General features: G+C 42.8%; 2 protein-coding genes across 2 annotated transcripts in view; both read left to right on the forward strand.

The window, feature by feature from the left end:
- The window catches only part of EAPP (E2F associated phosphoprotein), a 70,778-nt gene extending 68,466 nt beyond the window's left edge, over positions 1 to 2,312 (forward strand). The window contains exons 8-9 of the transcript XR_010839578.1: positions 1,498 to 1,675; positions 1,833 to 2,312. The gene's annotated coding sequence lies outside the window, so the exon portion shown is untranslated. The remainder of the gene's footprint in view (positions 1 to 1,497; positions 1,676 to 1,832) is intronic.
- A 132-nt stretch (positions 2,313 to 2,444) lies between these two features.
- Positions 2,445 to 22,774, forward strand: SPTSSA (serine palmitoyltransferase small subunit A). Its single transcript, XM_059056542.2, has 2 exons — positions 2,445 to 2,601; positions 21,639 to 22,774. The coding sequence occupies exons 1-2, from the start codon at positions 2,499 to 2,501 to the stop codon at positions 21,740 to 21,742; spliced, it is 207 nt and encodes a 68-aa protein (XP_058912525.1). The 5' UTR covers positions 2,445 to 2,498; the 3' UTR covers positions 21,743 to 22,774.
- Positions 22,775 to 23,869: the final 1,095 nt, after the last annotated feature.

The following is a 23,869-nucleotide window of genomic DNA, read 5'->3' on the forward strand; positions in this document are numbered from 1 at the left end:
TGATGCTTTCAACCTTGTGTAAACTTCACCGAGCATCACCAAGCGCAGAGGTATTGGGAATTCTTGAAGAGAAAGGAAGAAGCGAGCTTGCCTGTGCCCAAACGGATCTGAAGAGAGATAGCTCAAAAAAGATCAGGGACAGAGAGAAGCCCAACACAGTAAGATTCAGAAGTGCGAGGGCTGAGAGTACTTGGATCTCTCAGGGATAATGAGGCCTCAAGTGAGCGTGGTTTATATATGTCCCATTTACAGTCTCTACCTCTGTAAGGTCTCCAACTGGATCCTCTTTTCCTCCAGGCTATTGCTCACTCCCATGTCTTGTCCAAAAAGCGAACCTTATTAAGACGTTGTCTCTTTTTAAAAAAAAATAAATTTATTTATTTATTAATTTATTTATTTTGGCTGCATTGGGTCTTCGTTGCTGCGCACAGGCTTTCTCTAGTTGCGGTGACCGGGGGCTACTCTTTGTTGTGGTGCGTGGTCTTCTCATTGCGGTGGCTTATCTTGTTGCAGAGCATGGGCTCTTAGGCGGGGGCTCTAGAGCGCAGGCTCAGTAGTTGTGGCGCACGTGCTTAGTTGTTCCGCGGCATGTGGGATCTTCCTGGACCATGGTTCGAACCTGTGTCCCCTGCATTGGCAGGCAGATTCTTAACCACGGTGCCATCAGGGAAATCCAAGCCATTGGCTCTTTTAACTTTTGGACAGTAAGTTAAAAATTCCTTAGCTCCTCACACAAGGTCCTTCAGGATATGGTCCCTGGTTACTATCTAGCCCCATCTCTTGCTGCTGCCTACACATTCTTTTTGCTTTAGCCACGTGAAATTCTTCCAGCTCTTTAAAAGCACCAGGCTGGTCTTCCCTGGTGGCGCAGTGGTTGAGAGTCCTCCTGCCGATGCAGGGGACACGGGTTCGTGCTCCGGTTCGGCAAGATCCCACATGCCGCGGAGCGGCTGGGCCGGTGAGCCATGGCCCCTGAGCCTACGCGTCCGGAGCCTGTGTTCCGCAACGGGGAGAGGCCACAACAGTGAGAGGCCCGCGTACCGCAAAAAAGAAAAAGCACCAGGCCTTCATATAGGGGTTCCATACTCCCCACCCTAACCCCATTCATTCTAACAATTCTGCTTTTCCTTCAATACTCAGCTCAAGCACCATTTCCCAGAAGACTTTTACAACCCCAATCTGATTTTCTCTGGGCTATCATGGCATACTACACATAAAAATACCCTTTACCGCATCTCACTATAATCAGTTAACTTGCTTATCTTCCCTGGTAGACTGGGTACATTATGAAGGAAGATCTCAGTGCATCTGGCTTTCTATCCCTAATGTTTTGCTCATGAACAGTACTTGATATTTCTAAATAAATAAATAGTGATAACCATCAAAGTTTTAAAGTTTAAGCAGAAGGCTACTTAACCTAGAAACCTTTTAACATTTAAATAGCAGGCCATTAATTGTGTCATTTCACACGCTAATCGTGCATCTTCATTCCTGAAGGTGAGTGAAATGTTGCTGGCCCATTTGCCAGTGGGAAAATCTGGACTTTTAAGAGTGCATCTCCAGGATGTATCTGCCCCACAGACGGATCTCAAGCAGCCTGTCATCTGCAGAACCGACCAGATCAGCGTCGTTCTCCGGGTCTTGACCTACACGGCACCTTTCGTCACTAAGAGAGGTGGGCAGATTGACATATTTATGGTAATCTCTCTCTTGTCTTTAGGTTAAGGAGTTCACGGGGTATGTTGATTTATGTGGGTGTGCTTTTGTGTGTGTGAGCCCGCGTGTGGGTGGGGAAGGAGGAAGAGGGCAGTGTGTTCATCACTTCTTCACAGATGCCTTTCCTGACCTGCTTGACTGGGCGATGCTCGCCTCCCCACCCTCTCCGAGCACCTTATTCTCCCCCTCTGCACCGATCACAGCTTTTCTGGCATTTGTGTGATGAATGCCTGTCTCCTCCCCTAGATCGTAAACTGCAAGAGGTAAGGATCCTAATACGCTCCTATTCACCCTGTAATCCCCCAGCCCAGGAGGACGCCTAAGGTGTCACTGGTATTCCACAAATATTTCTTCGACTGGCATTTCTGGGCCCGACTCGGGGGAGCCACCGCGTAAGGGAGCCACGGCCGACCCCCGTGGCAAGACGCCAGCGGGCACTACCACCCCCCAACCAACGACCGGGCGAGGCGGGGCCGGGCGGGGCGCTCTCGCGGGGACAGTTCTCGGGCTCGCGTGGGCGCAGCCCCGTGAGGGGGGACCGCGGGGAGGGAGCTGGCGCGGCGCAAGGCCGAGGCCTGGCCAATAAACGCCGGCCGGGCGGGGCTCGCGGCCAGCTGCCCGGGAGCGCGCGGGGCTGGGCGTGCCCACGGGTGACGCTCCGGGCCGGGCCGACCAATGGGCGCGGGGCAGGCGGGCCTGGCGGCCAGGGGCTCTAAGACGCGAACGGGAGGCCGGCCGGACAGACTGACGTTTGGCTGCAACGCGGGAGGCGCGTGGCAGGGATGGCGCTGGCGCGGGCCTGGAAACAAATGTCCTGGTTCTACTACCAGTACCTGCTGGTCACGGCGCTCTACATGCTGGAGCCCTGGGAGCGGACTGTGTTCAGTATCCTGCCCGGGCCGCGGGCGCGGGGCCGGGTCGGGGCGCGGGGGCCCGGGCGGCATCCTCCCGGGCCCAGGGCCTGGCGGGCGCGGGGCGGCGGGAGGGCGGAGAGGCGGCCCCGCGGGAACTGCGCGCGCGGACTCGCCTCTTGGCGGCGGGCACGCGGGGCCGAGGTCTCGGAGCCGAGGGTGGCGCTCCCGCGGTTGGGGGGTGGGGGACGAGAACTCTTTTGAGATCTGAGGTCGCCGGTGAGTCACTGGACCGTGGTAGAAGCGTCTTTATTGCTGGAGGAGATCCCCTACGGCGATGTCTACCTGGTGTACCCTCGCCTGCACTTCGGCCGTGCCAGCCTTTGATTCAATCTCCTGTTCCCGTGGGAGGCAGGGACCGTGTAAGTGGAGCAAATCGCTCCCGGCTTGGACGCTTTTGACCTTTAGCTGTCCCTGATTTAGCTGGCTTTGGTCCTAATAAGAATGCTAACCAGTTTATCGGCTTTTAAGTCAGGTTGTGAATATGTGCTCATGGCATCCCAATACAGTTTTTGAAAGCAGTTCGTTAATCGTACCTTTTTGGTCTTCAAGATGGTTTAAAAAGTCTGTTCTACTCATTAATTTGCTGTTTGCACAGTCCGTTACAGTCGAGCCCGAAAAGGAGTATGTGGTTAGTTGCAGATAGTGTTTGAAGCTGTGTTTTCGTAGATGGCTAATAACTACTCGTTAACGACTATAGAGCATTTACTACCAGCCAAGCAACTGTGCTAAGTGCTTTGCCTGTATCTTAACTCATCTTTCATAAGCTCAATTAATAACTCAAGGTTGTGAAGGGAGGCTTCCTGAAGTCTGTCTTCATTTGTCTATGTTGACATCCCTTAATATTATTCTTGCAGAATAAATACTAATGAGAGATCACTTTTAAAAAAAACTTGAGGGCCAATATGAAACAAATATTTTATATAGCATGCTTGCTTCATACAGGGCCTCTCGTCTTCAGTGTGGTTTAGTTTGGAGTAGCTTCAGAACAACTTTGCAAGTACGTTGTCACATTGTGGTAGAGTGACTGAGGTAATTTCATTCCAAGCCTTAATAAGTGTGCTTATTTGTCTTGAACCAGCATAGGATTACACTCAAAGATGAGTCTTTTGTCTCAACACTTTTGAGGCATCTTAGCTGCTTTACAAGGAAATTTAGTTTTATTATTGTTGGCATTTCTTTCCAAACCTGGAGTTTAAGAACCAGAATGCAGAGTTTGGATTTTAAAGTCTGAATGTAAAGTATGCCCTAATTTCCTGCACCATTTACTTGTAGCTGCAGTTTAGTTTCACTCTAAGTTCTATAGGTTGGAGCTCATGAGGTCATCCTTGTAAAATGTATACTAAAATATAGACCACCTCTTGACTCAGTTAAAGTTATTAAAAAGTGAATTTAAACAATGTTGTGCTAAATTGAAACTTTTTAAATCAGAAGTTGAATGTAGTGCCCCACTATCAGAGTCTACACTCTAATTTTACTCTTAAAGTCTTTTGTTGGCACATAGATAAATGCTATGGTGTCAGTTGTGTTAAGGTTTTTCTGTATTATATTGCAGTAGTGATAGTGTCATAAATACCTCCGTGTTTTTCTTGGGGGGGATGGAGAAATAAATTATGAAGTGATATGTAGTGCCTCTGTGGGTTTTTGCCTTTGAAGCATTTGACTTCTCATTGGTTTATGGGACCACATAATTTCATTTAAAAAAAAAACAAAAACCACACACTAGTTAGATTTGCAACCAACCTGAAAGAGACCTGCTGGGACCTGTTGACATCCACCTCTGGAGGGGAAGTTTTAACATGTTTCTAAAGTCCCCTTTCCCTACTGGCAGCCATCAGTGGGAAAGGAAAAGACCAGGTTTTGTAACCAAGACATGTTTTGTAACCAGCGAGACACTCCCTGTAGTGCCTTACTGGGTAACATTGTAATAATGCTGTTGAGGGGAGCTAGAAAATTAAAAATCTTTGTTAAAATAATTGGAAGCATAAGTAAAAGTTATTTTAGCCTTGTTCTTTTAGTTAAAAAAACAAAGGTTTATTCTGTAATGGCTTCCATGACATTTTATATTTGTATTTATTTTAAGCAAAATGCAGGCAGTTTTTTTGGTTTATGTTTGGAATTAGATTCCCCCTGAAAGACAGTCCATGTTTCTTCAAGGAAAGAGTTTTTTTTTTTAAACCACAGTGCTGGGCACACAAATAATGCTTGACAAACATTTTTTTTTGACAAACATTTGTTTATATGTTGATTTGTGATTTCAAAGAAATTGCAGAAGCACTGATTTTTTTTTTTTTTTTTTCGGTACGCTGGCCTCTCACTGTTGCGGCCTCTCCCGTTGCGGAGCACAGGCTCCGGACGCGCAGGCGCAGCGGCCACGGCTCACGGGCCCAGCCGCTCCGCGGCACGTGGGATCTTCCCGGACCGGGGCACGAACCCACGTCCCCTGCATCGGCAGGCAGGCTCTCAACCACTGTGCCACCAGGGAAGCCCAGAAGCACTGATTTTAAGCCACTTTTAGAGTAGCTTTGGAACTTGACTGTTCCTGATGAACAACATTCACTTCTTGTAAAGAATTCAAACTTAAAGAAGTAGGTAAGGCTATAGATTGAAAGAACTTCTTTGATTTATTTTGGAGATGTTAACAAAATTTGCATTGCTCTGTCTACTCATTTGTAAAACATGTACATTTGCTGAGTTCTGTATTCCACAAGTATTGAATACTTTCTAATTGCCAGATACTATTCTAGATAGTAGGGATTTACCTGTGAATAAAACATATAAAAATATTTATTCTAATCCCACTAGATAAATAAGTAAAAAATTAGATTATTAGATTGTTAAAGCTGTTATGGAGAAAAATAAAATGGAGAAGAGGATAGGAACTAAGACAGAGTCCATGTTCTTTGATTTTTAGTTAGAGTGGTCAGGGAGGGGACATTTAGAAAGATTTAAGCAGGGGAAAAATTCCAGAGGATCGAACATTCCAGGCAGAAGGAACAGTAACTAGGAATGCCCTGAAGCACCAGTGTATCTGGCTTGTTTCTGGGATAGCTGAGTGGCTGGTGTGTCTGGGGTGGAGTTAGTGGGGGTGAGTAGAAGGAAAGGAGGTCATATCTGTTCCAGTAGGGCCTCCTAGTCATGGAGTGAGAGTTCTGGAGATGAAGGGAAGTGCTTATACATTTTGAGTAGAGTCACTCAAATCCAGTAACAGTTTTCTCACTGACATTTTTCTCACTGACATTTTTAAGTACAATAAGTCCCTACATACAGACGAGTTCCAAGAACGCATTCGTAAGTCCAATTTGTTCGTTAAGTCCAACAAAGTTAGCCTAGGTACCCAACTGACACAATTGGCTACATAGTACTGTGCTGTAATAGAAAACAAATACAAAAAATAAAGAAAACATTTTTTTTTTTTTTTTTTTTGCGGTACGCGGGCCTCTCAGTGTTGTGGCCTCTCCCGCTGCAGAGCACAGGCTCCGGACGCGCAGGCTCAGCGGCCATGGCTCACGGGCCCAGCCGCTCCATGGCATGTGGGATCTTGTCGGACCGGGGCACGAACCCATGTCCCCTGCATCGGCAGGTGGACTCTCAACCACTGCGCCACCAGGGAAGCCCTGGAGCAGGGATTCTTTAAGGCAGAGTGGTTGGGAAGTAAAGTTGAAAAAGCAGGTTGAGGCTGTTTTTTAATTGAACAGACACTTCTGTGTGCGTACCTTGTGCCAGATGCTGGCCTAGATGCTTGTGATGTATCAGTGAGCACATGAGACAGAGATCCCTGTCCTTGGGAAACTTTGATAATGAGTGAAATATATAGTGGGAATTCCCTGGCAGGCCAGTGGTTAGGACTCTGTGCTTCCACTGCAGGGGGCATGGGTTCGATCCCTGATCAGGGAACTAAGATCCTGCAGGCAGCGAGGTGTTACCAAAAAAAAAAAAAAAAAAAAAAAAGAAAAAGAAAGTGAAATATATAGTATGTTAGGTGGTAAGCATTATGGAAAACAGAAATGTAGGTCAGGGGGATAAGAAATGTGTGGATGGGATGGAATTACTGTTTTTAAAGAGGATATCAGGAGAGGCTTCATTGCAAAAGCATATTTGAGTAAAAAGATAAAGGAGGTGAGGGAGTTAGCAGGGTAGAAATCTGAGAGAAGTGCAGAGCTGGCAGAGGGACTAGCCATTGCAAAGTCCCTGAGTCCAGAGCCTGCCTGGCATGGATGAAGGCCATCACTGAGGCAGGTATGGCTAGTGCAGAGTGAGTGTGCGGGAGAGTCCTAGGCGGTGAGGTCAGACTCTTTGGAGGTCCTGGAGGTCTTGCTCACGGGCCCAGCCGCTTCGCGGCATGTGGGATCTTCCCGGACTGGGGCACGAACCCGTGCCCCCTGCATCGGCAGGCGGACTCTCAACCGCTGCGCCACCAGGACTTTGATTTTTAATTTTGGTAAAAAGGTACTCTTGGGCTTCCCTGGTGGCGCAGTGGTTGGGAATCTGCCTGCCAATGCAGGGGACATGGGTTCGAGCCCTGGTCTGGGAAGATCCCACATGCCGTGGAGCAACTAAGCCCGTGCGCCGCAACTACTGAGCCTGCGCTCTAGAGCCCACAAGCCACAACTACTGAGCCCGCGCACCGCAATGAAGAGTAGCCCCCACTCGCTGCAACAAAGACCCAATGCAGCCATAAATAAATAAATAAATTTATTTTTTAAAAAAAAAGGTACTCTTGGAAGGTTTGATAGAGGAGTGATCCAATCTGGCTTTTTAAGTTTGAAAAGGTTTACTTTGGTTGCAGGATTTGGAATAAATTAAGGGTGGCTGGAGGAGGCAAGGGAAGAAGCAAAGGTAGATATTTTGGATTGAGATAGGCTTTGAATGATAATGAAAAAAAGCATTCCTTTTTTTAAAATTAAAAATTAAAAAAAAATTATACAACTTTAAAGATTCCTTTCTATTAACAGTTGTTACAAAATATTGGCTATATTCCCTGCATTGTACAATACATCCTTGAGCCTGTCTTACACCCAATAGTTTGTATCTCCCACTCCCCTACCACTATGTTGCCCCTCCCCCTCCCCAGCGCTACATTTTAAGCTGTATGTTCTTTTCAGTAGCGACTAAGTTATTTTCTCAGATTTTCGCTGTATCCTCAAATGCTTAAAGCTAGAATTGAGAAGGATTTTTCTTCACCTGTCAATATACTAGAGTAATTAACATGTTTGACAGTTTATTTTAAATAAGCTTATTTATTTATTTATTTATTTTTGGCTGCATTGGGTCTTTGCGCATAGACGGGGGTGGGGGGGCGAGCAGGGGCTACTCTTCATTCTGGTGTGCAGCCTTCTCATTGTGTGGCTTCTCTTATTGCGGAGTATGGGCTGTAGGTGCGCAGGCTTCAGTAGTTGTGGCTCGTGGGCTCTAGAGGGCAGGCTCAGTAGTTGTGGCGCTTGGACTTAGTTGCTCCATGGCATGTGGGATCTTCCCGGAGCAGGGCTTGAAACCGTGTCCCCTGCATTGGCAGGCGGATTCTTAACCACTGCGCCACCAGAGAAGTCCTATGCCATTTCATTTGATCTTTCTTTTGTAGAAATGAATGCAGTTTTCCATTACCAGGGAGGGCTAAATGAGGAATGCCGAGCTAGGAATACTGTAACTGATAAATTATTTTATTTTTATTTTTAATTAAAAAAATTTTTTTTGTAGCTGAATCATGCAGCATGTGGAATCTTACTTAGTTCCCCGACCAGGGATCAAACCCGAGCCCCGTGCAGCGGAAGCGTGGAGTCTTAACCACTGGACTGCCAGGGAGGTCTCTGTAACTGATAAACTAATACTTCCAACCCTCCAGCCCAGTGGTATTCAGACTTTTCATTTGTGCATTCCCTATAAGAACAAAAAGCACATACTGTGTATCCTCTCACTCATTTAAGTTGACATCTGAAATCTTTCATAGTGAATTTAGACAATTACAAAAGATTTAATTTTTTGCTTTTTAAAAATTATTGTGTTTTTGCTAAAACCTTAGAACTATAATTTTTTTCTTTTACAATTCATAGAAAACATTCATCACATGACCTGATTGGCAAAGCTGGTCCTCACTGTGAAGCCAAATAGGCAAAATCAGTCTTAATTTCTGTCAGAAAAAGCTCAGTGTCATTTTTCTGTTCAAATAATTGTTATGTAAACACCTTCAGTCCTGTCTCACTTTTTTCTTGTTGCTGTTTTATAATTTTATTTGAGAATCAGTGGTTAGTTCTCATCCACATTGACTATAGGTTTTTCAAAGTGGTGACAGGTACTTAGGTAACCAACGTACAGAGCTTGTTTGGTGAATCTTCAGCTTCATGTTTTTTGGACAACCGCACAGCCACACGTGGAGACAGTATGGGACATTCCTTAACCCTTTGGCTGAGTTTTGTTTGAAACTGTTGTTACTGTGCACATCTGGAGTTCCTGTCTCCTTCATGGCAGATTTCTGGATCTCTTTCAGTGCCTGAGGGGCATGCTTCTTGAAACCCACTCCATGGGTGCGCTCGTGAATGTTGACAGTGGATTCTCTGGTCACTACCTCAGTGATGGCAGAACGGCCCCTCTCACCATCCTCCTTACTGGAGGCATTTTGCCGGGCCTAGGTTGGAAAGGTGTCTCATTTCCAAATTCACATTATTAGATGGATAGATAGGTGAGGTTTGGAGCTGTGCCAGGAGTCTGTTACCTGAACGAAATGAAGTACAATGTAAGTTAGTTACTATTCCTTTGTTTGCTGTCCCAGAGGTTATTTTATACCCTGGGGAAATGCGTAATTGTAAGATTCTGGAAGTAAAGTGAGAGAAGTGAAGTTGTAAGAGGGGGGGATGGGAAGAAGTAGCATATCACAGTTCTCAGATCAGCTTGAGGAGAGAGTACAGTGGAAGCTGAAGATTTGTAAACTGATGCCCCTTAACTGATTCTAATTCTCTGAAAAGTCTTGTTCCTCCAGGGCTCCTGTGCTTTAGTTTGAAAACAGCTGCTCTAGCCTGTTTGACACTGCCTGGATATTTGGCTGGCTATGTGAGAATGTTAGACTATCCCTTGTCTGTACTCCTTAGGATATTATAACTTTTTCTTTGGTAGGAAAAAGTTCTTTTCTTTCAGGAAACGTGGAAGAGAAAAACTATGCTACACAAGAACTAGGTGATCTGTACTAGGACGTCAGGGAAAGTCATGGGAGGTTGATGGCAGTGGGGACAAAGCACATGCAGGTGATCTACAGTGTTTCTGCATGTGATACCAGTGATTTTTCAGTAGAGGTGAATGTGGATCCTGTCTCTACTGCTTCATATTCTTAAAGACCTTGTGACCTCCTCCGCCCCACACCCCAGCTCAGGGTTTGATTGTTGTAACATTTGTGGTGCTTAGGAGCAAGGATAAGATAAATTCTTTTTTTTTTTGGCTATGTTGGGGTTGGGTCATCGTTGATGCGCGCGGGCTTTCTCTATTTGCAGAATGCGGGGCTACTCTTCGTTGCGGTGTGCAGGCTTCTCATTGCGGTGGCCTCTCATTGCGGAGGCTTCTCATTGCGGAGCACGGGCTCTAGGCAAAGTGGGCTTCTCATCGCGGTGGCTTCTCTTGTTGCGGAGCACGGGCTCGAGAAGCGTGGGCTTCAGTAGTTGTGGCTCGCGGGCTCTAGAGCACAGGCTCAGTAGTTGTGGTGTAGGAGCTTAGTTGCTCTGGGGCATGTGGGTTCTTCCCGGACTGGGGCTCGAACCCGCGTCTCCTGCATCGGCAGGCGGATTCTTAACCACTGCGCCACCAGGGAAGTTGAAGGTAAATTCTTTAGATTAAAAAAAAGCCCGGGCTTCCCTGGTGGCGCAGTGGTTCAGAGTCCGCCTGTCGATGCAGGAGACGCGGGTTCGAGCCCCGGTCCGGGAAGATACCACATGCCGCGGAGCGGCTGGGCCCGTGAGCCATGGCCGCTGGGCCTGCGCGTCCGGAGCCTGTGCTCCGCAACGGGAGAGGCCACAACAGTGAGAGGCCTGCGTACCGCAAAAAAAAATAATAATGAAAAATAATAAAAATGCATGGACAGAGTTGACTGGAACTGCTGAAGTGAGATGGTGTGGGCTGCCGTCGAGGAGGTGCAGGAGGCAGTACAATCCTGCCATTAGTTGGGAGCTGTGCTAGCATGGAGGTGTACCTTTCTGGAGAAACGTATCTGTATCTGGAGCCCAGGTACAGATGCTAATTTTTAATTTTCTTAAAATAGAACTAAAAGGACTGCAGCCGCTGAGCTGAGGGATGTTTCTTGCTGAAGATTGTAATACTTTCCTCACTAATCTGGCTCCCCTAATTTACAAAAAATCCCATATGAAACCATGCAGCTCCTGTGATATCCTACTCATATATGAGTTTATTGATGTTCCAGAAATGTGTTATAGCAGAAGAGATTATATTTTAGAGCAGACAGGTAATTTTTCCCCCTTGACCCTCGGACTTCAGATCTTCATGTGATTAATAGAAGCTCTAATTATAAAGACATATAGCGATACATAGCCTTGGTGTCTCTGGGTTCAGAGCTACAAACCATTTCTAGGATTTCAGCTCAGAGTTGAACATGAACATTGCTGGTTTCAGCAGAAGGCTTTTTTGTTTGTTTTGTTTTTAAAGAGTTTGTCATCAAGTTGTTCTAAAATCAATTTCCATTCTTAAGTATGACCAACACTACAGAAAGCTCAGAGAATGGGTTTTACTTGCTAACAGTAAACTCTGATGCTGATGTGATATCCTTTACTATGGCCCAAGAATATCAAATTGGCTGACTTACAAGGACTATAACCATATCATTATCTTCTACTTACCTTCATTTATGGCAACTAGGAAAGCATCAAAAGTGATATATTTGGTAAAAATAAGCTTTCATTTTTTTTTTTTTTAATTTTTGGCGATGCCACGCAGCTTGCAGGATATTAGTTCCCCAACCAGGGACTGAACCCGTGCCCTCGGCAGTGAAAGCATGGAGTCCTAACCACTGGACCACCAGGGAAGTCCCCAAATAAGCTTTCTTAACATTTCTTTTGGTGATGGTCTCTAGTTTTTCGAGGTCAGGGGACAAAACCTTCAGTAATAAGAAAGATTCCTTTTTGGAGCATCATTCAGCAGCTGACACCTGCTTTCCCTTAGAGCTTTGATTGCTTTTCACCAAACAGCCTATGGTAATACTTTGTCAGATACTTTGTTTTCTTTTTTCATTAAGATGGTTCCTTAAAAAAATTAAATTTATCAAAACTTTTGAATATTTCTGAGGATAAAAGTAGCTTTTTAGAGTTAGTTTTACAAAAGGAATTTGACTAATAGAAAATTGGATTGTTTTAGATGACATTTTAGCTTTGTTTTGTGTGTGTTTTTTTTTTTTTTTTTTTTTTTTTGCGGTACGCGGGCCTCTCACTGTTGTGGCCTCTCCCGTTGCGGAGCACAGGCTCCGGACATGCAGGCTCATTGGCCATGGCTCACGGGCCCAGCCGCTCCGCGGCATGTGGGATCTTCACGAACCTGTGTCCCCTGCATCGGCAGGCGTACTCTCAACCACTGCGCCACCAGGGAAGCCCTAGATTTGTTTTTTGATGTGACCAGGGCCATCAGAGACTGAAAACATTTAAATTAGACTAGTGAAGAGGAAAAAAATCATACCCACTGGAACAAAGGCCCCTGCCCTTTTCCCAATGAGGAGCTACTTTTGGTTTCTCCAGTCTTGCGAATAGGTTGCTAAGGTAGGGGGTGATAGTACAGGGTTACTGGTTAGGGCAGGAAATGTTAGTTACCGTGGTCTTACTTCTGGTGTACTGTATTTAACTTTAAAGCATTTCCTCTTGTTTTTTTTTTTTAAGTTGCTGGGAAAAGGACTGGGGATGGCCAGTCCCTTGTATGGGCAAAAAGTCTTTTTTTTTTTTTTTTTTTTCCTGTCTAACTGGGAACTTATCAGCTCATGATTAGTTGGGATCCCTGTTAAAGAAAACAGCAAACGGCACACAAATATATGGTTTCACATCTATTTGCTTTTTAATCCATTGGACCCATAAAATATTTATGTTATGTCCAGGTTATAAATAACCTCTGATTGTTCACTCAGCCCTTGAACAAACAATTATGGGCAGTGCCTGCACAGTCCTGGCACATTATCTGCTCAGTTCTTGAATTGTTGTTGAAGTGCCTGCTTTGTCTAACAATGCACTACAACTGGAAGCTAAGAGCAGCGAGGTGTTCACTCTCAAGCACTTAAAATTCAGTGGTAGAGACAGTTACATACACACAAAACAGAAAAGACATATTTTTTAATTTTTGAGGTTTTTGGTTTGTCATAGTCTGGATTTCACTAGCTTTATTCTATATTTCTTGAATCATGGTTCTCCCTCTAAAACATAAACGTGATTAATCTTGGTACAGCTGCTGATACTTACACAAACAGCAGTAAGGGCTTGGTAAATGGAAAGATTACTCTATCACTTTGTGTATTACCTTCCAATATATGTGTATTATATAACACTGAATATTTACATTTTCTGTGTGTGTGTGCGCGCCTCAGTGTCTCAAAGAGAAGATTACATTAAAGATGATTGAGAAGTGGTGCTTAAATGCCCTCTCCAAGCAAGTGGGATGCTAACATTAATCCAGGAAGGGATTTCATTTTATGGAGAGGAAACTCAGGTCCAGAGAGGCTGTGATGCCTTAGGATTATACTATAAATAACAAGTTAATAGCAGAGTGACCTTGGGCAATTTCCAAACAGAGGTCTGAGTCATAATGTTAAGTGCCCAAGCCCTCAAACAATAATTTCAATAAAGATTATATTACCTTTTGTTGCAGAATAGATTTGATTCCAAACTTTTATATCAACCCTGAAAGGTAGGTGATGTGTGTCCCCAAACCATAGATAAGGAGACTAGTTTTTGACACAACCAGGGATTGGCAGAATTGCAGCTCAAACCTAGGTCTCTTCCAGTGCCATGGTGATTCCAGTATCCATTTCTTGTACTTCACAGAGTGTCAAGAATACTTTAAACTTTGAGAGGTGTGTTAAAGAATGCAGTGGATTGAGAAATCCACTCAAGTACCCAGATAGCAAGTAATAGCTGTTATATTCTAAATGATGTATGTTTAGCTCTGTTGGTGAGAACATTTCTAAGAAGATGAAGGTCACATGTTCCCCAGCCTTGCAAATGTCACAATAAAACTGCCATTTTGAATGGTGCCAAGCATAACCTCAGGGAGTATTCAACTCAGTGTATTGGAGCTATTTCAGCTACATGGCTAAAATTGCTTAAATTGCATCTGTAGAAAGTTACTTATTAAAAGGCACTTTTTTGCATGTTTTTGCAAGGTGATTATTAAGGCTAGTAGAAATTCCTCATGGTCCCATTGTTTACTTGTTCATTTAATATGAGTTTCACTGTATAGTTAAGCCAGTTTTAAATAGTCTCTTATTTGGGGGGGGGGAGGGATTAATTGGGAATTTGGGATTAACAGATCAACAACAAGGACCTATTGTGTAGCACAGGGAACTATAATCAATATCTTGTAATAACCTGTGATGGAAAAGAATCTACAAAAGAATATATGTATATCTGAATCACTTTGCTGTACACCTGAAACATTGTAAATCAACTATACTTCAGTAAAAAAATATTCTCTTATGGTTGAGAGCTTTAGGATAATTTTGGGGAATAATTTTGAAATTTAATTGTATAGAAAACTTACTTTTAGAGGCTTATTTAATTATTGTGATTCTGGAAATACTTAGGAGAAGTGGGATCAGAATACAGAAACTGTTTTTTGAGGTAAATAGAATTAAAAGTTAAATTTAATAAGTGGCTCTGGGTAAAAGGTTAGGTTTATTGTTATTATTGTTATTATTTTGAGTAGCTAATAATTGGCATTTGCATCTAGGTGCAAGTGACTTTTGGTAATTTTCTGTTTTCTTGGTCAGAATTGAGAGTTGTTTATTCTGTTTCTGAGAGCTAAGATTTTCTGTTTATTTCCTAGTAGCAAATTAGATCCAGTGATGCCTAACCCAAACTTTGCCAGGGAAAAAGATCCTTCAAATCAAACAGTTTTTAGTCTAGTACTATATGCAGTTCCATTTTCCTTTACAGTTCTTACTTATTAAAAAAAAATAAGTAAGACTTATTGACTATTCGGGCATGCAATAAAAAACTCATAAAGAATAATATAATGGGGCTTCCCTGGTGGCGCAGTGGTTGAGAGTCCGCCTGCCGATGCAGGGGACGCGGGTTCGTGCCCCGGTCCGGGAAGATCCCACGTGCCGCGGAGCGGCTGGGCCCGTGAGCCACGACTACTGAGCCTGCGCGTCTGGAGCCTGTGCTCCGCGATAGGACAGGCCGCGATAGTGAGAGGCCCGCGCACCGCGAAGAAGTAGCCCCCACTTGCCACAACTAGAGAAAGCCCTTGCACAGAAACGAAGACCCAACACAGCAAAAATAAATAAATTAATTAATTAATAAACTCCTACCCCCAACATCTTGGAAAAAAAAAAAAAAAGAATAATATAATGAAAGTGTGCCCATACCACCAACTACTGAAGAAAAACGTGCATTTGAAGACCCTTTGTGCCCCTTCTCATTTGATCTCCCTTCTTCCTCTTCCCATTTCACCCCACTAAGTAACCACTATCCTGAATTTAGCATATATAATTGCCATTTATTTGTTATTACTCCACATGTATGCATCACAGCATAATGCTGTAGAAAGTCATGAACTCTAGTGTCTAATATTTTAACCAGGCAAAACATCTTTTCAAGTTTTGATAAGTTCTGGGGACTTCCCTGGTGGTCCAGTTGTTAAGAGTCTGCGCTTCCATTCAGGGGGCACAGGTTCGATCCCTGGTGGGGGAACTAGGATCCTGCATTCCTTTGGTGTGGCCAAGAAAAAAAAAAGTTTTGATAAGTTCTTATTTCACTTGGAAAGATGTCCTGATTTTATATGCATGTAAAAGATTAAAGGTTTGACAATTTAGTGTTCACAAAATTGAGCCAAAGTTTCAGATTCCTGTCTGATAGTAGAGCAATCTCTGTTAAGCTAATTTATGCATGTTAACAGATACATTCTCCATACTAAATAGAAGAATTATAGTGCCATAAAGAGTAGGTAATATAATCATTCAAATGGCTATTTTTAGTAATTCTTACTTGAATTTGAGCCAATGACCTGAAGATTATTACTATACCATTTCATTTGCTTGGCATATACATTCATAAGTCTTACATAAAAGCTGTTAAAAAAACCAAAAAGCATCTTGAAAATATAGTATTGCTTAGAAACAGATTTTGGTTTTCTTTGCTGTAGTTGCTTTAGAGTTTGTTGGTCACAGTAATATGTGGAATACGTAGAAAGCACCACAGTGAATCTAGAGTCAAATAATGTTTCTTAAGCAATTCCTTTATTCATCAAATATTTATTAAGTGTGTGTTATGTTAGATGTTGGAGATACAAAAATGATTAGACATTGTTCCTGTGTTCAAGGAGTTGATAATCTGGATGAGATAAATATCAATACATCTGCAAATAGGTAATGTCAGGGGATAAGCACTGTGTGATATGAGTAAAGAACTTGATGAGCATTAAGGAATAGTTAATTCTGCCAGGACGTTAGGGTAAGAGTAGGAAAAGTATGAGTGCTAGGGAGAGCCTCATATGAGAGGAGATGACTAGCTGAACTCTAAGAATGTTTAGGTTCTACTTGGAGGAATAGGACTTTTCGTACATAGGAAGATATAGTGTAATGGTTAAGAACACATTTTAGGAGTTTGACTTGGTTTGGAATTGGCTCCATTGCTTACTCTGATTTCGGGATATTACTGAAGGGCTTAATCTAGTGTGCCGTGCGCACAGTAGACAAAATGAAAGCTGCCACTGCTGTTATCTTTAGTCACATTATTAAACCGTAATCAAAGGCAGAGCAGTATGAAAATATAGAACATTGTTTTCTGAGACTCATGTAATATGGCATGAGTGGGATGTGTGTTTGTTGGGGGATGATTTGGAGTGTTGGGAGGTATGATGGAAAAGCAGCTTGGTACAGTTGACCCTTGAACAAGCGGGGGTTAGGGGTGCTGACCCCTGCATAGTTGAAAATCTGAGTATAACTTTTTACAGTTGGGCCCTCTGTATCTGTGGCTCCACATCTGCAGATTCAACCAACTGTGGATTGTGTAGTGCTGTAGTAGGTATTTATTGACAAGAATCCACATATAAGTGGACCTGTGCAGTTCAAACCCATTTTGTTCAAGGGTCAGCTGTAGATGCTTTTGGTCCCCACCTTGATCGCCTTTGCCAGCTGATGTACTTCTCCCCCGCTGCTGGGAGTGTTGTCTGCTACTGCCTTCTAGCTTCCCCCTTCTCCAGACTATTGCCCTTGGCCAAGACAGCTGTCTTGCCCAGGTGGTTTTTCCTCAGCCTATCGTACAGCCAGTGATTGACAGATTAAGGGATACAAAAAGATCAGGCCTGTTGCCTCAAAGCAAGACCAACATGTGGTACAATTCATGCTCCAGAGCGCCCTGTGGGAGCTGAGCTCCTGAACCTCCTCAGCTTTTCCCCTGCTCTGTTCTGTTCTGCTCACTCTCCTTCTGCTAAAGCTCCCTTCAGAATAACTTATACGAGAATCCCTGTTCCAGCCTCTCAATTCTTGTCTGCTTCTTGCACTCCAACCTAAGACCAGGTACTTGAGCTAGACTGGAAAGGTCCTTGGATGCTTGGCTTAGAATTCCAAGTGCTATCCTAGAGGCATTGGGAAACATGCATTTTAAAAAGATAACTCTAGTAAAGAGAGACATGGAAAATAGCCAGAGGCCTAAAATGGGAGCTTTTAAGTGATTAAGTGAGGAATGATAAATACCTCAATCATTTATCATTGATAAGGGTAGGGGAACAGGAGATAAAAGTCATTTGTTGTGGTTGGAAAGAACTGAGAAGTCTTAAATAATTTGAATTTGGGGAGAAGGAATCAAAGCAATTTCTAGATTGAGTGACTAGGCAAATAGTTAATCTATAGTTATATCAGATAGTGTGTCAACTATTTTCAAATCGTTGGAAAAATAAGACCTATAGGAAGAAGTAGTTTTGGAGAAAGTTAATGAGTTCAGTTTTGGCTCTGTGAATTTAAGCCTGTCATAGGTGGAAATGTCCAGTATCATAGGAAATACTTGTCTGCAGTATAGAAGGTGGGGTCAGGTCAACAACATTAAGGTAGTTGTTTAAGTTGTAAGTGTGTGTAGGCCCAAGACAAATCATTGGGAACTCCATTTTCTCATTTAGAATCCTTTCAACTGCAAGTATGACAAAGAATATCTAAAGGTGGTTTATGGGTAAAGGGCGTATGTATTGGCTTATGTATCTGGAAATCCAGTGGTAGGGTGGGCTTCAGGTCATTTGATCAGGGTTCTAGCTCCATTTTTCTGTGATTATTTTTGTTCCACCACCTTCATCTGTCAACTTTGTTCCGAGTTTTGATTTCCTCATGGAGACAAAGTGACTCCAGTGATTCCAGGATTCTATCAGCAAACTGCATATTCTAGAAGGAGAATCTGTGTTCCTGAATTCCTGGCAGAACTCCTAAACTTTGAGCTGGTTGATCAGATTTGGGGAGTGGGCATTGTTTAAAAAGAGAAGATCTTAACTGGTTCAGATCAGTCAGGGCTTATCCCTGGAGTTGGGATAGGGTTAGGCCCACCCAAAGAGCATGGCTGCTGTACTAGCAGGAGGGCTGGAGTGGATGTTTGGGAGAAAAGCACAAAATTAACTCTAATCATCTTATACATTAGTGGCAGACAGGGAAAAAGAGCCAGTGAACTAGGAAAATAGTGCAAGAGAAGGGAGGAAAGCAGCAGAGAAGTACCTCAGCCCAGAGTTGAAGGAGTTTTGAAGAGGAAAGATGAAAATAGTGTCAATTCAGATAGCCATTGGATTTGATAGGAGGTCGTTGGTGCCCTGAGCGCAGTGTCTATAGCCTGGAGAGGTAGAAGGCAGATGGTTGTGTGGGTGATGAGCAATGATATGGAAGCAGCAAGTTTGTACTTTTTTTTTTTTTTAAAGAAATTAAGTGGTGAATACAAGGTGGTTGTTTAAGAAAGAACTGGATTAAGGGAGGCTAAAAAGTAAATTTAAAAAATGGTCATAGGGCTTCCCTGGTGGCGCAGTGGCTGAGAGTCTCCCTGCCAATGCAGGGGACACGGGTTCGAGCCCTGGTCCGGGAGGATCCCACATGCCACGGAGCAGCTAGACCTGTGAGCCACAACTACTGAGCCTGCACGCCTAGAGCCCGTGCTCCGCAACAAGAAGCCTGCGCACCGTAACAAAGAGTAGCCCCCACTCGCTGCAACTAGAGAAAGCTGGCGCGCCCAGCAGCAAAGACCCAACTCAGACCAAAGAAAAAAAAAAAAGAAAAAAAAGGTCATGGGAGAACTACCCACATCTGACGTCTGCATCTCTACCAGTGCACATCTCCTTCCTGCAAACACCCTCCCTCTTGTGAAGTTCTTCACAGGGAGAGCAGCACCAACCCAGGTACCCCCAACAGGGTCATCGGTTTTGCCCCAGATGTGACACTGGCCTCTGCTGCCATATGCAGTGACCCATTTCCAAAGTCCTGTCCATCTTCTTCATAATCCCGCTTCAGGATATCCCTGTGTCCAAATTGTCCCTGTCACTATTCTGGGCACTCTGAGGGACACTGAAGGACTAAGAATGTCCACTGTGGCCGTCTCCCTGTCACCAAGGCCCTTCCTCCTAACCCCCTTACCCATCACCCAGCTCCTCCTACCCACCAGAAAAATGTAAATCACCAAATAATGGTTGTTAATCAGCAAGAACTTGCCCTCCCCACCTCGGGACCCACACTTGACCAACCTTAGGTTAAAAGCTAAGACTGAATGCAGGCTGACCCCTCCCATGAAGACTGTAAAATCCCACTATAAAATCAATATGATTTTTTTTTTTTTTTAAGGCCGTGCTGTGCAGCATGTGGGAATCTTTTTTTTTTTTTTTTTTTTTTTTTTTTGTGGTACGCGGGCCTCTCAGTGTTGTGGCCTCTCCCGTTGCGGAGCACAGGCTCCGGACGCGCAGGCTCAGCGGCCATGGCTCACGGGCCCAGCCGCTCTGCGGCATGTGGGATCTTCCCGGACCGGGGCACAAACCCACGTCCCCAGCATCGGCAGGCGGACCCCCAACCACTGCGCCACCAGGGAAGCCCCAGGAATCTTTTTTTAAAAAAACGTATTTATTTATTTGGCCGTGCCAGGTCTTTAGTTGCGGCATGTGGGATCTTCATTGCAGTGTGCGGGATCTTTAGTCGTAGCATGTGGGATCTAGTTCCCTGACCAGGGATCGAACCTGTGCCCCCTGCACTGGGAGCGTGGAGTTTTAACTGCTGGACCACCAGGGAAGTCCCCAAATCATTATGATTTTAATTTCATTTCAAAAAAATTTATCATGGGAGACTTTTCACCCATGTTTGCCAGATGAGGGGAATGAACTTAGGGTCTGAGTCAGGTTTGAGCTGTGGCTCTAAAGACAGCTTCTTGAGTGACCCTGGACAAGTCCCGTCAGTGTTTTATCAGTCTCTGATGAGTACTAGTGAATAAACATTTCACAGGAAAGCCGTAAAGGTCAAGCAAGATAATACATAAAAGAGGTTTGTCAACTAAACTGTTATACAAATATTAGCTGGTAGTAAGCACATTGTTTATTTAAACCCTATATTCTCATAAAGGAATGTAAGGTATTATAGAACTACTAGTATGTAGAGCTGAAGGTATGTAAGACAGGAGGTGAGGGAGGAGGGGAGAGAGAGAGAATATGAATGAATGAATAAATGAATGAATGCATAAAACACAGTTCCAGTTCAGAAGTAGTTATTCCCCTTAGCATGACTCTGCAAAGCAAAAAGCCCTCAGGTTTTACATAATTTTTGTTAGCAGTATTTCGAGTGGCCCAAGAGGAGGGCTCCTTGTTGAGTTGCATTTATACAGTTTATTTATTTTTTATAAATTTTATTTATTTTTGGCTGCGTTGGGTTTTTGTTGCTGTGCGCGGGCTTTCTTTAGTTCTGGGGAGCAGGGCTACTCTTCTTTGCAGTGCAAGGGCTTCTCATTGCTGTGGCTTCTCTTGTTGCAAAGCACGGGCTCTAGGTGCGCGGGCTTCAGTAGTTGCAGCACGCAGGCTTCAGTAGTTGTGGCTCACGGGCTCTAGAGCGCAGGCTCAGTAGTTGTGGCACATGGGCTTAGTTGCTCTGCGGCATGTGGGATCTTCCCTGACCAGGGCTCGAACCCATGTCCCCTGCATTGGCGGGCAGATTCTTAACCACTGCGCCACCAGGGAAGCCCCCTATACAGTTTACATTCCTTTTGGAATGTGGAGAAAGGACCACAGTGCAGAATGTTTATGGTTTAGGTTATCAAGGTGACTTTTATTTGATGTTGTTGCAAAGTTTAGTGATAATAATAATAAATGTTTAATAGTAACAGCTATTATCAGTTTATGTCACTAGTATATGATTGATCTTATCTTTGGCTCTAAAGCCAATATCTTAGCCACATTCTAGTTTAAATAATTCTAAAATTCTTGGATCAGACATTCTTATTGTTCAAGCTTGTAGACCTTTTGCAGTCATTAAATACTGTACAATTTTATTCCTATGCATTTCTGTTTCTTAGATTGAACAGTCACTTTCTCTGCTTCGTTTTAAGCAGCCTGATATTTTGAAATATAATAGGGAGAATTATAGTAAGCACCATGTAAGGTGACGGTGAAGACAAATGAGCTTAAAAAACTTAGAATGATGTCAGGCATAGTTAAGGTTAGTGGCTATAATTATAGTTATTAGTTCTTTATAAATACTTGGTAGGTATGAGAAAGCATTAAATGAATGGGTACTTCCACATAGATCAATTGTTGAAAAAATTTGGGGATTTTGTTTTGGATAAACTGAGAAAAAGTAAATTAAATGAAGTTTCCTTAACTACAACTCAGATTCCATGCTGGTTTCCATCGTGGGGATGGCACTGTACACAGGATATGTCTTCATGCCTCAGCACATCATGGCGATACTGCACTACTTTGAAATTGTACAGTGACCAAGATGTGACCAAAATCAAGAGGTTCTTTAGGGAAGAGCCACCGCCTGAAGTTGGAACAAGACTTCATCAGATGTCATAAGAAACTCTACTAGATGTCAACATAACCAACCCTCTGAATATAAAGACTAAAATTTATGAGTAGAACAGGAAAACAATCCTGACTCATGTGTTGTGTTCTTTATTTTTAATTTTAAAAGAGGCTCTTGTATAGTAGTTTTTGTCTATTTTAACATTGTAGTCATTTGTACTTTGATATCAGTATTTTCTTAACCTTTGTGACTGTTTCAATATTACCCAGTGAAAGCTTTTCTTAATGTAACTTTGAGTACATTTTAATTGCCTTCTATTTCTAAAACCCAAAGTCATTAGTTGGGCTTTACCGTTCTTGCTATCATATGGCATACATATCTGCCTGGATATATTTCTACTCTTGACCAAAGTTTTGTAAGAAAAAATTCAAGATTTGGGGCAGGGGGCTGGGGAGGGAGGATATTTTATTGAGAACTATTTACAAAACACTTATCTCTAAGTTTGAACTCAGGAGTACAGTTTTAGCTATCTGGACTCTACTCTTAACAGCTTTTACTTTAAAACTATTAAAGTGTTTCTTAACAATGAAAAAGAAAGATCTTGCTGAAGTTAAAATAAGGAACATTTCACCTTTTAAATATTTAATTTGTGTGTGGACTCATTTCCAGAAAACTTTGGTGATGGTTCTTGTGACAAATGGTGGTGAAGTAGCATTATGTAATGCTTATATATTGTAGAGTTTTTAATAGAAGGTAAATCAGTTTCCTCTGAGGGCCATTAGTAACAATGTACTTCCTTAAATTTAGTGTCATGATTGTAATGGGTGCTGCAAATGCATTTGCACATTGTAATATGATGAGATGAATTGTTAAAAACTATAGCAAAAAGAAATGTAAACTTGGTTAAAATCCTCTCACTCTTTGTATTGCTTTTTTTTAAAAAAAGATTTTTATTCCTTAAATGTAAAATGCCTACCTAATTTTTTGATGTAAACTCATTAAATTCAAAGAGAAAAATCAGCTGATTTAGCAGTTTTTTTTTTTTCTCAGTTAAATGTTGATCTAATATTTATACTTCTGGATTGATTGCTGTGGACAGATAAGCAGTAAGTATATCTTAATATGTCTCTCAACATAAAAGTATTGCTAATTTTAAAAATTAGACATTTTTTAACATACCTCCCAGAATGTTTTGCTATTAAAAAAAAATGTAAGTACTTTTGGCCCCAAATTATATGGATTAGACTTTTGAAGTGTTTTCTAGTCCAGAGGTACTAAGTAATGTATAAAAGTCTGATAGTTTTAGAGAATCAATTTATATTATTACTGTTAGGGAGGGTGAGAATAATATATATGTATTTAGTTTTGAAGTGCTTAAAAGTAGTTGGATATGGTTATGTCTGGTTATGGCATAATTATAGTATTCACACTATCTCAAGCAAAATAATGAATATGAGGATTTAAGTCTGGATTTGTTCAATTAATGCTTAAATTTGGCTTTCCTCCATTGACATCCCTCCTCACCCCCTTAACCACTGACAAGTAGATTCTAATGTCTGGATCTCTGGTGAGTTGAAGACAGGAAAAGTCAAGAATCACTAGTTTAGATGGGTATCCAGATTATCTATCCTAGCCCTCTACTCAGAAATCTAATTCTTCCTCACTCTGCTGAAAGCCGTTAAATCACTGTTGTATTTCATGGTTGGTACCAAACACTGGCCTGTGAGATAGATAGAAGATAAGTTTAGCCTTACAGAGAATCTTCAGAAGAGTCAGAAAGAGAAATAAGAGCAGGTCCACTGAGAGGTAATCAGGGAAGCATATCCTCACCTACCGATGCAAGGGTGTGGTCTACTTGTCAGTAAATAACAAATGGGGAGATCATTTAACTTCATCTGTTTACAAGTGGGCATTAGACACTTCTCTATAGGTTGCTTATGTTTCAGTATGTCTTCTGAACAGAGATACTGACTGCCTTTTTTCTGGAATATTTTTCTAGGATGTTTGTATGATAGAGAAGATAGAGAAGAGATAATGTCTCCCTCCAGAACAAAGGGCAGGTTTGCTTAGAGCCTTGGAATTTAAAGATCATCTC

The sequence above is a fragment of the Kogia breviceps genome, chromosome 3, assembly GCF_026419965.1.
Source record: "Kogia breviceps isolate mKogBre1 chromosome 3, mKogBre1 haplotype 1, whole genome shotgun sequence".
Taxonomy (NCBI): domain Eukaryota; kingdom Metazoa; phylum Chordata; class Mammalia; order Artiodactyla; family Physeteridae; genus Kogia; species Kogia breviceps.